Source organism: Rhinichthys klamathensis, unplaced genomic scaffold (genome assembly GCF_029890125.1).
Source record: "Rhinichthys klamathensis goyatoka isolate OS25496 unplaced genomic scaffold, OSU_Roscu_1.1 h1tg000604l_1, whole genome shotgun sequence".
NCBI classification, from domain to species: domain Eukaryota; kingdom Metazoa; phylum Chordata; class Actinopteri; order Cypriniformes; family Leuciscidae; genus Rhinichthys; species Rhinichthys klamathensis.
In genome coordinates this window covers 129,222-141,972 of record NW_026607059.1, presented here as the reverse complement: position 1 = coordinate 141,972, position 12,751 = coordinate 129,222, and the positions used below count along the sequence as shown (strand labels likewise).

Genomic DNA, 12,751 nt, shown 5'->3' with positions numbered 1-12,751 from the left:
GTGCATCTACAGCAGACTTAAGACAAGAGAACACAAGAGGACAGGGATATATGAGAGAACCGGTGTATAAATCACAGTCCATCTCCCGCAGGGTTTACGAACGCCTGCCTCTCGGTTAAACAGAGGGCCCTGCTGGTACCTGGGGGCCACCGTGCAGGAGCCGAAGTCCCCCCCAGCCCGACAGAGAGGTCGCCACGGGGCCTGATCGCACGACCCCTGCCGGCACGCTGCACAGCGTCATCTCAGACACAGTACAAACGCAGTATTTCACTCTGATAACAGCGGCTCGCTCGCCGTCAAGTCAGAGCACATTTCAACAACACACACGAATTACGCTTTTGAGCAGAATACTGGTGGATGTGGAAATCAGATATACAGATTCAGTAGTTTTCCAACACGCACTACCCATCAAATGTTTGCACACACTGAATTTAGTGTGCTCTTTTGATCTAAAGGCTTCTTAAGTTTTGTAGACAAATACTGTGTAAATTGGGCACACAAGCAGCTTGACTATAAGAGAGTTTTCATTTGCATCACATCATTCAAAGACTTCCATTTGTATAAGTTTTCATCACTTTGGAACTATGGAAAATAGTCATAAATAGTCATTGGAACGCGTAGGTGTGTCCAAACTTTTCACTGCTAGCAAATGTGACTGACTGTCCTTTTAAATAAATAATCAATGAATATTTTGTATTTTTTCCACCACATTCTAAAAAAAAAAAAAAAAAAAAAACATTCCAAGGTTCTGAAATTGTCGTATCTTTTCTTCCTTAACAAGCAGTAATGACCACTGACGACTTGAATTAAATAAAACGAACTGTTTACTGAAGTTAATCAACGGGATTACACATTGATACAGCGCACAAACATGGAGTCATTTTTCTTTCTCTCTTCTCTCTCTAGTTCTGTCTGCGCGCTCAGCCCCCTAAGCATTTTGGGTAAACTTTTCTTAAAGCTGAACAACCTTATAAATGACAACACTGTTTCTGTTATTATTAAAGATAATTATTTAAACATTTCTATTCTAATTAATTCACAACATCCTCCCCCCATGAACAAATGTTCATCAACTTAAATCTCTAATGCATAAAGCAATTGAACGGGTCTCTTTAACACAGTCCTTGTGGATGTGCGAACAGCACAGGATCTAACTTTGCCATCTCGGCCTGGAAACAGCTCTTCAATTTTTCCTAATTTCCAGGTTTGTCTCGGCATGTTGGCATCTCCTATGAGAACAATGTCACCCATCTTCAACTCAGTAGGTTTCTGTGTTTTGCAGGAATGTGCAGATTTCAGGTCCAGTAGATAGTCCTTCCTCCAGCGATTCCACAGGTTGGTCATGAGTCGGTTCCTGTATCTCCACCTCTTTGTCATATCCTCTTTACTCACAGTGGGATGATCATAGTCTGCTGGAAATGGTTTTGGAGGCAGTGAAGTGAGTCGTTCACCAACCAAGAAGTGTGCTGGTGTTAGTGGCTGCGGCTCGTCGATCTCATTGTGTACAAAGGTGAGGGGTCTGGAATTCAGTGTGGCCTCTACTTCTGCAAGGAGTGTAGACATTTCTTCAAAGGTAAGCGATGCTTTTCCTAGCACCTTTCTCAGGCTCGTTTTCACAGACCTTACAAGCCTCTCCCAAAATCCACCCCACCAGGCTGCTCGTTCTACAATGAAACGCCAAGTGATGCCCTTCCCTGAGAAGTATTCCAGAATTTGTGGATCTTTGATGGCCTTCCACAGCTCACTAAGGTCTTGGTTTGCTCTCTTAAAGGTTTTAGCATTGTCTGAATAGATGACCTTGCACAGCCCTCTTCTGGAAACAAATCGCTTGAGTGCTAACAAGAAACTTTCTGTTGACTGACTTGAAACCAGCTCCAAATGCACTGCTCTAGTGACAGCACATGTGAACAGAGCAACATAAGCCTTGCATAATGCACTATCATTCTTCACATACAGTGGACCTGCAAAGTCTATGCCAGTTACTTCAAATGGGGGGGTCTCTGATATTCTGTCTCGGGGTAATGGAGCCGTGTCCTGCTGTGCGGGCTTTGCTTTAAATCTTTTGCACACAGTACATTTTGACACAATACTTTTCACAATTTGTCTGCCTCGCAAAATCCAGTATCTACTTCTAATTTGTACTAGTGTGTCTCTCAGACCAGAATGCATGATAAATTCATGGTTGTGCTGAACCAGCAGCTCACAATATCTGTCTTTGTTGGGCAGAATCCATGGATGTTTTTCTCTGTAACTAAAGTCTGACTGTTGCAGTCTGCCTCCAACACAGAGCAATTCATCTTCGTCAAGGAAAGGTTTTAAGTCTCTGATTTTTGAATCTGCATTCAGGGTCTTACCAGCTTTCAGCAAATTGATTTCATAACTAAAGCTGCTATCTTGTGTCACCTTTATCCAGTACTTCTCGGCCTCAAACATTTCATCAGCAGTCAACTCACCTCGCATTTTGGAGCTTGAACTTGTATTGTGCACAAACCGCTTGATCCAAGCGGTGACTCGCAGAACTCGCTTCAGCTTACTGTACTTCAGTAAATCCAGCACAGGTTCCATTCCCTTTTCGTCACTGCCGCTACTGAGTTGCACGATGACCTGCTGACCTTGCTTTAGCTCACTAGTCACATCTTCATCGCTTTGATTTTCATCGCTCTCTTCCAATTGATTCAGTGCAGTCAGAAATGAAGGTCCTTTCCACCACAGTTCACTTTCCTTCAGGTTAGTTGCAGTCTGACCTCTGGTGGGAAGGTCTGCAGGATTGAACTTGCCTTTACAGTGAGACCACATTGCAGGATTAGTTAAAGACTGGATTTCTGAAACTCGGTTTGACACAAACTGTTTCCATTTGTGAGCTGGACTGCGAATCCACTGCAGCACAATCATCGAATCCGTCCACATATGAACTTGATGTAGCTCCAGATTCAGAGGCTTTAACAGACTGTTTCCTAGTCTTGCTCCAATCACTGCTCCCATCAACTCAAGACGGGGCAGTGAGATCTTCTTCAGGGGGGCTACCCTGGACTTAGAAGCAACAAGGCATGTGGTCTTTGCTCCATCCTCAGCTACTCGCAGCAGGTAAGCGACAGTACTATAAGCTTTCTCGCTTGCATCACAAAACACGTGGAGTTGATGTGCGTCGTGTCTGTGCACTGATTTTATTCCATACCAACGAGGAATGTGTATGTGGTGGATCTGTGGAAGTTCTGAACACCATCCTTTCCATTCTTGTGCAAGATCAGTGGGCAGCTCCTCGTCCCAGCCAAGGCCTCGAATCCACATCTCTTGGAAGAGGCATTTTACTCGCACAGTGAATGGGGTAAGAAAGCCTATTGGGTCGAATATGCGAGCAGAGAGCTTTAGAACACTTCTTTTAGTATTCTCTCTTTTAGCTACAGCATCCAGCAGTGCAGTCAGGTCAAAGACAAATTCATCTGTTTTTGTTCTCCATACCAAACCTAGTACCTTCAGCACTGATCCATGCGTTTCTGTCTCCTCTGAAGGTTCACTCATTGTCGTCTTCCATTTCTCCTTCAATGCAGCACAGTTGGTTGTCCACTTGCAAAGGTCCATGCCAGCTGCAGACATAATCTCCCTTGCACCAGTAGTTATGGAGAAGGCATTTTCAACATCACTTGCACTTGAGATTAAGTCATCAACATAAAGTGATTCTTTTATTATCTTTACTACCTCAGGAAGTTGGTCTTCATATTCCTTCAGATGCTTTCTCACTGTAGCTGCCAGGAGGAATGGGCTGGGGGACACTCCAAACACCACTCTCGTCATCCGTAGCACACGCAGCGTCTCACCTGCGTCTTCATGGGGTGGTGCAGTGAGCCAGAGGAACCGCACTGCATCTCTGTCCTTCTCAGCAAGAGAAATCTGCAAGAAGGCCTTCTTGATGTCTGCGGTAAATGCAATCTCATTCAGTCTGAATTTTATTAGTATGCTGAGCAGATCTGGATTCAGGTTAGGACCAGTAAGTAGACAGTCATTCAATGATGGAAAGCCAATGTCATGTGATGAAGCATCAAACACTACTCTGAGCTTTGTTGTTACCTTGTCCTCCCGAAGAACAGCATGATGAGGCATGTAATACTTTACAGTGTTTGGAGCTGATCCATCCTCCATCACGTCTTCGACGATGCCTTGCTTAAGGTATTCATTCACGACTTCATTATATCTGTGATACAACACTACATCTGACCGCCACTTTCTTTTAAGTCCTTCAAATCTTTTTCTTGCGATTCTGTAGTTATCTGGGAGTTCTGGTTTGTCAGGTCGCCATGGCAGCTCAACTTCATATCGCCCGTTTTTGTACTGAGTAGTTTTTTCAAACATGTGAAGAGCCTCCTCTTCTTCAGGGCTGTCTGTCTGCTGCATGGTAATGCCAAGGGACTCTATTTCCCAGAAGGCTTTCAGACGTTCTGAGACCAGCGTGTCTTCATTAATTTGTATGTGCATGCATGCTGTGTCGGAAACACTGGACATTGTGACTGGGCCCTGCACTGACCATCCAAAAATGCTCTCAATGGCCACAAGTGCATCTGTGATTCTTTCCACTTGGCCTGACACTATATGCCAATAATAGTCTGCACCAATCAGCATGGACAACTCTGTATCACAAGTGCTGGGGTCCGGGTAGTCTGCCAACTGCAAGCCTTTTCGTTTCAACTCTGCTTGGATGTGCTCACCTGGAATCTTCATCACAGCAGTGCACACTTGGGGGGTCTCGAGCGCTTCTACTTCCACCTTCTGCTCTTTGTTCCAGATGCTTTGTAGAATGACTTTCACTGTGTTGCGCCTTGATGTTACTGGTGCTGCAGAGCCAAAAGTATGAAGAGTGAACGTTTCTTGCTTTGTCACAGGCAATTTTAAAGCTCTTACTGTGTTCTCACTGATGAAGCTTCTCTGACTGCCCCCATCCAGTAGGCAGCGAATGCTTTTACGTCCACCAGGTCCTTCTGCCCATGCTCTTACAGTCTGAAGAAGCACAGTGTTCTGTTTATTGGGCTGTATCTTAACAGAATGCGAAGCAAATGAAGAAACTACATCATCTTTGTTTTCAGTGTCTAAAGTGTTTGTTTCTCCTTTCTCACACACAGCACTATGATGTCTGCCTCCACACACATTACAGCACACCTTGGCCTTACAGAATCTTGCAATGTGTTTCGGCCCAAGACAAACAAAGCAACGTCCCAGTTTCATCAATTTTACTTTTCGAGCAGCAATATCAGTTCCTGGACACAGTTCTGTTTTGTGTGCTGCACTGTCACAGAAAAGACATATCTGTATTCTTTGACTGGTGGTTTGCAGTACTGCAGCTGACGGCATGTGATGCTTTTTCTGCTTCATTTCAATTGATGTGTCTGGTCTTTTAAATGGTTTTTGATAGCTCTGGCTGTCTTTGGAATTACCTGGCATAATCAGTTGCATGGCTCTTTCTCTGCTCAAAATCTCTTTCTGTAGAAATTCCATAACTTCTGAGACCTTCCATTCATCACTGGTTCCTCTTTGGCGACTGTACTGGAGAGTAATGTCATCTGGAATCATCTGTAGCAGAACAGGGCATAGCAGGCTGCCGTATGCCTCTGATGCAACACCCAGCGATTCTAAGCTACGGATCTGTACTTCACATTCATCATAAAGTTGTCTCAGAGCACTCACATCGTGTGATTTCTTTACTGGGCAGAGATTCAACAACTTGGTCATATGCGTATTAATGAGCAGATCCTTTCTTCCGAACCGGTTCTGAAGCAGATCGATCGCGTGATCGTAATTGCTGTCTGTCAACATCAGTCCCGCTATTGCCTTTGAAGCAGCGCCGGTTACGTATGTCTTTAAGTAATTAAACTTCTCTGTTTTGCTCAGCGCGTCGTTTCTGTGAATAGCGGTTTCAAACTGATTCCAAAAGTCTTGCCACAGGCTAATTTCACCGCTGAACTTGCTGATAATTAACTTGGGTAACTTAACTGTTTGTCCGCGCTGCAATGGCACTGCGTCACACGGCCTGCTGTTAGTGCTTTCCCGGATTCTCTGCGTCACGCGCTGCACGCGAGCTTTCGCGCTGACGACTCGCTCTCCATACTCCTCCGCATTAACAACTTCATTTTCCAAATCATCCATTTCTGTACACTCCTGTATTTCGCGATTCAACTCCAGTAGCGTTTCCTCTTTTGCAGATAACAGGGCTAACAGTTCACATAATCTGTCAACGATCGGATCTTCTTTGCCAACCTCTGTTTCTACGTCTTGCAAAAGTCTCGTCGTGGAACCGCGTACAGCTCTCCGTTTTCTGAGCAGTCTTTCAAGTCGCTCCGCCATTTCGGATGTTGCCTGCAAGTTATCCCGGGTTTCGGCACCAAAGATTGTCGTATCTTTTCTTCCTTAACAAGCAGTAATGACCACTGACGACTTGAATTAAATAAAACGAACTGTTTACTGAAGTTAATCAACGGGATTACACATTGATACAGCGCACAAACATGGAGTCATTTTTCTTTCTCTCTTCTCTCTCTAGTTCTGTCTGCGCGCTCAGCCCCCTAAGCATTTTGGGTAAACTTTTCTTAAAGCTGAACAACCTTATAAATGACAACACTGTTTCTGTTATTATTAAAGATAATTATTTAAACATTTCTATTCTAATTAATTCACAACAGAAATATAGTTGTTTCAACAAAACATGTTCAAACTTATTTGACATCACTGACAAAAAATGACATTGGTTATATTATATTTTGCAACAAATTGTTTTATTATGAATAATTTGAAAGGTTTTCTATAACCATGTGAATTTTAGTTGTACAACTCCTAAAAGTAAATATTCCAGTTAAAATTTATTTTTTTATTTTTTTACTGTAAAAAATGATATGATCAATAAGTTGTGACAACATGTGTATTCACATTGCTTAAACTCATCATAATTAGTTGAGCAAGTTCTACAAGATTTGACTCATTTTTAAAAGTCAGTTTAATGTAATTTAAGTTAAGTTGAAAATGACTTAAACATCCAAGTTGATTGTACTTAAAAATGTAAGGTAGCAACTTTTCCCCCTATACATCCCAAAAAAAGGTTCTTTGTAAGAAAAAACTTTATTTTTAAAGAGTGACAACTTGACAATTTCAACCAAATAAAAAAGAACGTGCTAAAAGGCCGAAAATTCTTAAAGGCACATTATACAAACTTGTTTGACGTCAGTGACAGCATAAGGCATTGGTTCTTCTGTTTTGAAACAAATAGTGATTTATTGCGAATAACTTAAATAGTTCAAATGATGACCATTTTTTTCCTCTTAGTTTGAAGAACATTTTAACAATCTAAAGAACCTTTTTCCACAATAAAGAACCTTTTGTGGAATGGAAAGATTGCACTGACGTTAAAGATTCTTAATGGAACCATCGATGCCAATAAAGAACCATGATATTTAAGAATGACAATCTGACACATTTTTACACAGAGAAGTTCACTCTCAAAAATAACTTTTTTTTTCTTAGTATGAAGAACATTTTAATACTCTAAAGAACCGTTTTCCCCAATAAAGTACCTTTTGTGGAATGGAAAGACTCCATTGATGTTAAAGATTCTTAATGGAACCCTTGATGCCAAAAAAGAACCTTTATTTTAAAGAGTGACAATCTGACACTCTTACACAGAGAAGTTCCCTCTCAAAAATGTCATTTTTTTCTTAGTATGAAGAACATTTTAACAATATAAAGAACCTTTTTCCACAATAAAGAACCTTTTGTGGAATGGAAAAAGTCCATTGACGTTAAAGATTCTTAATGGAACCATCAATGCCAATAAAGAATCATGATTTTTAAGAGTGACAATCTGACACTCTTACACAGATAAGTTCACTCTCAAAATGAACTTTTTTTTTTCTTAGTATGAAGAACATTTGAATACTATAAAGAACCGTTTTCCCCAATAAAGAACCTTTTGTGGAATGGAAAGAGTCCATTGATGTTAAAGATTCTTTGTGGAACCATCAATGCCAATAAAGAACCTTGATTTTTAAGAGTGACAATCTGACACTCTTACACTGAGAAGTTCACTCTCAAAAACAAAGTTCTTAAAAGGACTTTCCTCAGTACGAAGAACCTTTTAAAAATCTAAAGAACCTTCTTCCACTATAAAGAACTTCTTGTGGAATGGAAAGATTCCATGGATGTTAAAGATTCTTACTGGAACCCTCGATGCCAACAAAGAACCTAGATTTTTTAGAGTGACAATCAGACACATTTCTACACAAAGAAGTACTCACCTCTCAAAAAAGAATTATTTTTTTCTCAGTGTGAAGAACATTTTAATAATCTAAATAACCCAATAAAGAATCTTTTTGTGGAATGGAAAGACTCTAATGATGTTAAAGGTTCTTCACAGAACCCTCGATGCCAATAAAGAACCTTGCCTTGAATTTCCGTCTGCCATCTCCAAACCCGAGGCCTTCAACAGCCTCTGGCCGGCACACATCCATTTAAAGGAAGCCCTGTGTGATTAGTTTGCCCAAGCGCTCCCAATCAGTGGTGTGTTTGGATAAAGCGCTGTTCTGCAGGGGTAAACAGAGCTGTATTTGAAGCTCTTTATGAGGGCTGTTTGGCAGGGTTTATTCCTCTGTTAGACTGGCTCCATGCTCTCGGAGGGAGGGCGGCCCTCCTGCGGGGCCACAAATGGGCGGGTGGCAGTCGGGCCCGGGCCACATGAGAGAGATGCTCTCCAGCTGTTACGCTTTATCTGCCCATCATCCGTTCGGGATGTTACAGTAGATGTTAACAGGTTCTCAATGAGAATCATCACGCATCTCCACCCCACAATAAAAGCTTGAATGCAAGGGCACTTGAGATCGAGATAAAGAGCTATTTTCACCGGGAACTGCACTTATCAGATAAGCAGAGGTTTTTACAGACTGAGAACTAACGCGCTCATTAGGGCGAAGCGTCGACTCTGTTAACACCCGCGATGTGGGAAAGTTTAGACGTGAGCTCCATTAGGTTACATTACATGTTTGTGGTCACCCTTAACCCACCCAGCAAACCGATCCAGAGAGGTTTTAACCAGAGGAAGTGAGGCTGTGTGAACGTTAAGAATGAATTGATGCAGTTAATCTACTTTAGAAGGTCTGTCGACTGAAACGTGCATCACATGATCTCAGCTAACTTTCATTAGCAAGTCATTAGCACACATCCTTGACAGATCAACCCTGCAAAAAATGCTTTTCTTACTTAGTATTTTTTTTGTCTTGTTTCCAGTCCAAATATTTGGGAAGCATTTATTAGAGAAGTAAAATGACATAAGACATTCTATCTTGTTTTCTGATCAAATAAATAAATAAAATTGAGTAAAAAGTGAGTTTTTGCTTAAAACAAGCTAAATTATCTATTGTTTTTCATTTGAATTAAGGTTTTTTTTTGCCCCATTGGCAGATCATTTAGCTTGTTTTAAGCAAAAACTCACTTTTATTTATATTTTTTATCAGAAAACAAGATATAATTTCTTATGTAATTTTACTTATCTAGTAAATGCTTCTTGATTTAAGAATGTTTAGATATTTGGACTGGAAAAAAAAGACAAAAATACTGACTAAGAAAAGCATTTTTTTTGCAGTGATGATGATGTGATGTTAAAATGTGTGAGATTGAAACACATTGGATTGATTGATGATAAATATACATAAACCTGGTTATTGTGTATTTAAAACACAATAAATTATTAGTTTAGTAATAATTATTAGTTTATTAAAATTTCACATTAATCAGTTTGTTTATGGGTGATCAAAACGGATGGGAATTTTATATGCAATTCAAAAGCAGAAATCTTAAATTGAGACCTATATATTGTAGTGATATCTTTATAATATGTAATAAAAGTTCATATAAACCGCCAGCAAACCTCAACATGGGCCCCTGAGAGCATCACCGGCGGTTGCCTGGTTACGGGGCCCTTAAGCCAGGTGAGAAAATGTCATGGTAAATTAGGAGAATCTCTTTGAAGTTTCTTCATGAAAAGAAACAAAGACTTTTAAAAACAAAAGCTCAGATGTGCCGTTTTGCTTGTGGGATTTCACTGATATTTTATTATCTGAATATAAAGAATAAATAACAGTTCTTAAATCTTAATTTACAGGATAAATCGTTGTCGGAAAAAGCAGCCGTTGAGACGTTACAGATCCATAATAACTTTTGAGGTCGTCACATCGACGTGAAAACCTTATAAAACATCTCGAACGGCTCCACGGCCATTCTCTCTGCAATATAAATACAACGGTAACCAATATTTTCCACAAATACAGTAGACTCTGGGTAATACACATAATACTGGCTTTTTACAAGTAGCTAGATCATTACATGATGAAACCACATATACATACAATACATTCATACACATGATAGTGCATAAAAAAATAAAAGGGAACACTTTATAATAACTTACATTAACGGCATTAACAGACAGTATTATATTACATAATGCATAAATTGTCAGCTAGTACATTCAAACAATTGCTCAAATGTTATATACCATATATGTATGTGACTATATATATATATATATATATAGTAAAGAATTTATGCTGCTTGAAACATTTTTATTATATATATATATATATATATATATATATATATATATATAAACACACTGTATATATATGACATATAGTCACACACACATATGTATAGGCCTATATATATATATTAATGACTTAAAGTTAATATAAAGTGTTACCAAAATACAAAATAAAACAATTTTTATAACTTAAGTCCAGAAATATAAATCAGATTCGATTTTCTATAATATTTTTCTTTTTTCAAGAAATATACCAGAGCAGAGTTTTTTAAAACTGAAATCCAGAAATACATATCAGATTACATTTTGTACAGTAATAATTATCAGAACAGTTTCCCATAATTTAAGTCCAGCGATATGCATCAGCTCAAGCTTATGTCCATACACATGTTTCAGATTCGAGTCCAGAAACTGTATATCAGATCAAACTTTTTTTCTTCTTCTTCTCCTCCAGAAATAAGTATCGGATCGGAGTCTTTATGAATGATGTCCATTAATTATCGCTCAGTTGGCGCACGAGCATTTGCACTCGGTTATGATGGGATACTGCACCGGTATCCACGCGCACTTGAGCGCGCCTCTCCTCTGAACGCATCTCCACCGCAGGAGCGTGATGTGCGTGGATTTGGCCGGTTTGCACACCATGCCCTCCGGGACCGAACACGAGCGCTTACTGTAGCAACTCCCCGCGCGGACGAAGCGCGGCCAGAAGCGCGAGCCGAGGTCGTTCCACGCGTAAAGCACCGGGCAGAAAGAGTAGGACCACAGCCACATCTGCAGCCTGCGCTTCAGCTTCTTACTGGCTTTGCGCTTTTTACCCCACTGCACGTCAAAGTCCAGGTTCTTGATGTCTTTGGGCATCAGTCCGGCGGGGTTCTGCTGGAGGTCCAGCTCGTCCAGGTCCTCGTTGCCCGTGTAGCGGTCCTGAGGAGGGCTGATGGAGAGGAAGCGGCTGTCAAAGTCCCCGAGCGCGCTTCTCAGCTCGGTCTCGTTGAGATCCCTCTCCCGCGGGTCGTAGATGGGGTCGGGGTCCTCCTTCAGCTCCAGCAGGGGTAAAGTGTCACTCGGGATGGGTCTGAGGAGGTAATAGTGCTGACACTGAGCGAAAGACATCAGCAGCAGGTACACGGACACCAAACACTGCTGGAGATCCATGATGAGGCGATAAAGCGGGGAAATCTCCACTTGACGCGTTTTAACGCAAAATCTTTGCAACTTTATCCAATGCAAAATCCGAAGTGCGTGAGAGTTTCGAGCGCTCAGACACCGGGTCTATCCATCCATGGCGCGTTTATGTCTCGTGTGCATCAAAACTCGGGTCTCTCGGGTCTCCACGAGCTGCTGGTGTTCACCAAGGCTGTTAAATGCATCCGAATCGCGCGCAGCATCACGCTTGAAAGTCCCGCGCGCGACGCATCTGTGCGTGTCCTTCTCGTCGCGAGCCAAACTTCTGGGAATGCCTCTCTCACGCACGCGCCTCTGATATATACACGCGCGGCCCTGTGATGTAATACATCGGCTCTGGTTTTTTTATGTTTGCAGGAGATTCCCCGACACCTCCTCTCAGAGAGAGAGAGAGAGAGAGAGAGAGAGAGAGAGAGAGAGAGAGAGAGAGAGAGAGAGAGAGAGAGAGAGAGAGAGAGAGAGAGAGAGAGAGAGAGAGGCGTGTCTGAAGCCGCTGCGCCCCCTGTCGGCCTCCTCACGCCACGCGCTCTTCGGGGAGAAACTTCAGGGTGGGAGTTTATATTAAATACTATATATGTATATATATATTAAATTTAAAGGTACTTTACTGGCATTATTGTTATACACGCAATTTTTAAAAATATTGTAGAGAAAAGAAAAAGGGAAAAAATAATAATAACAACAACAATACCCATCCGTCTGTCTGTCTGTCTGTCTGTCTGTCTGTCTGTCTATCCATCCATCCATCCATCCATCCATCCATCCATCCATCCATCCATCCATCCATCTATCTATCTATCTATCTATCTATCTATCTATCTATCTATCTATCTATCTATCTATCTATCTATCTATCATCCACCCATCCAACTATCTATCTATCTATCTATCTATCTATCTATCTATCTATCCATCCATCCATCCATCCATCCATCTATCTATCTATCTATCTATCTATCTATCTATCTATCTATCTATCTATCTATCTATCTATCTATC

The 12,751-nt window shown here is 41.1% G+C and overlaps 1 protein-coding gene across 1 annotated transcript; it reads right to left on the bottom strand.

Moving 5' to 3' along the window:
* Positions 1-10,785: 10,785 nt before the first annotated feature.
* nog1 (noggin 1) lies at positions 10,786-12,073 on the bottom strand. Its single transcript, XM_056240572.1, has one exon. It carries the CDS (start codon positions 11,720-11,722, stop codon positions 11,072-11,074), a length of 651 nt encoding a protein of 216 aa, XP_056096547.1. The 5' UTR covers positions 11,723-12,073; the 3' UTR covers positions 10,786-11,071.
* Positions 12,074-12,751: the final 678 nt, after the last annotated feature.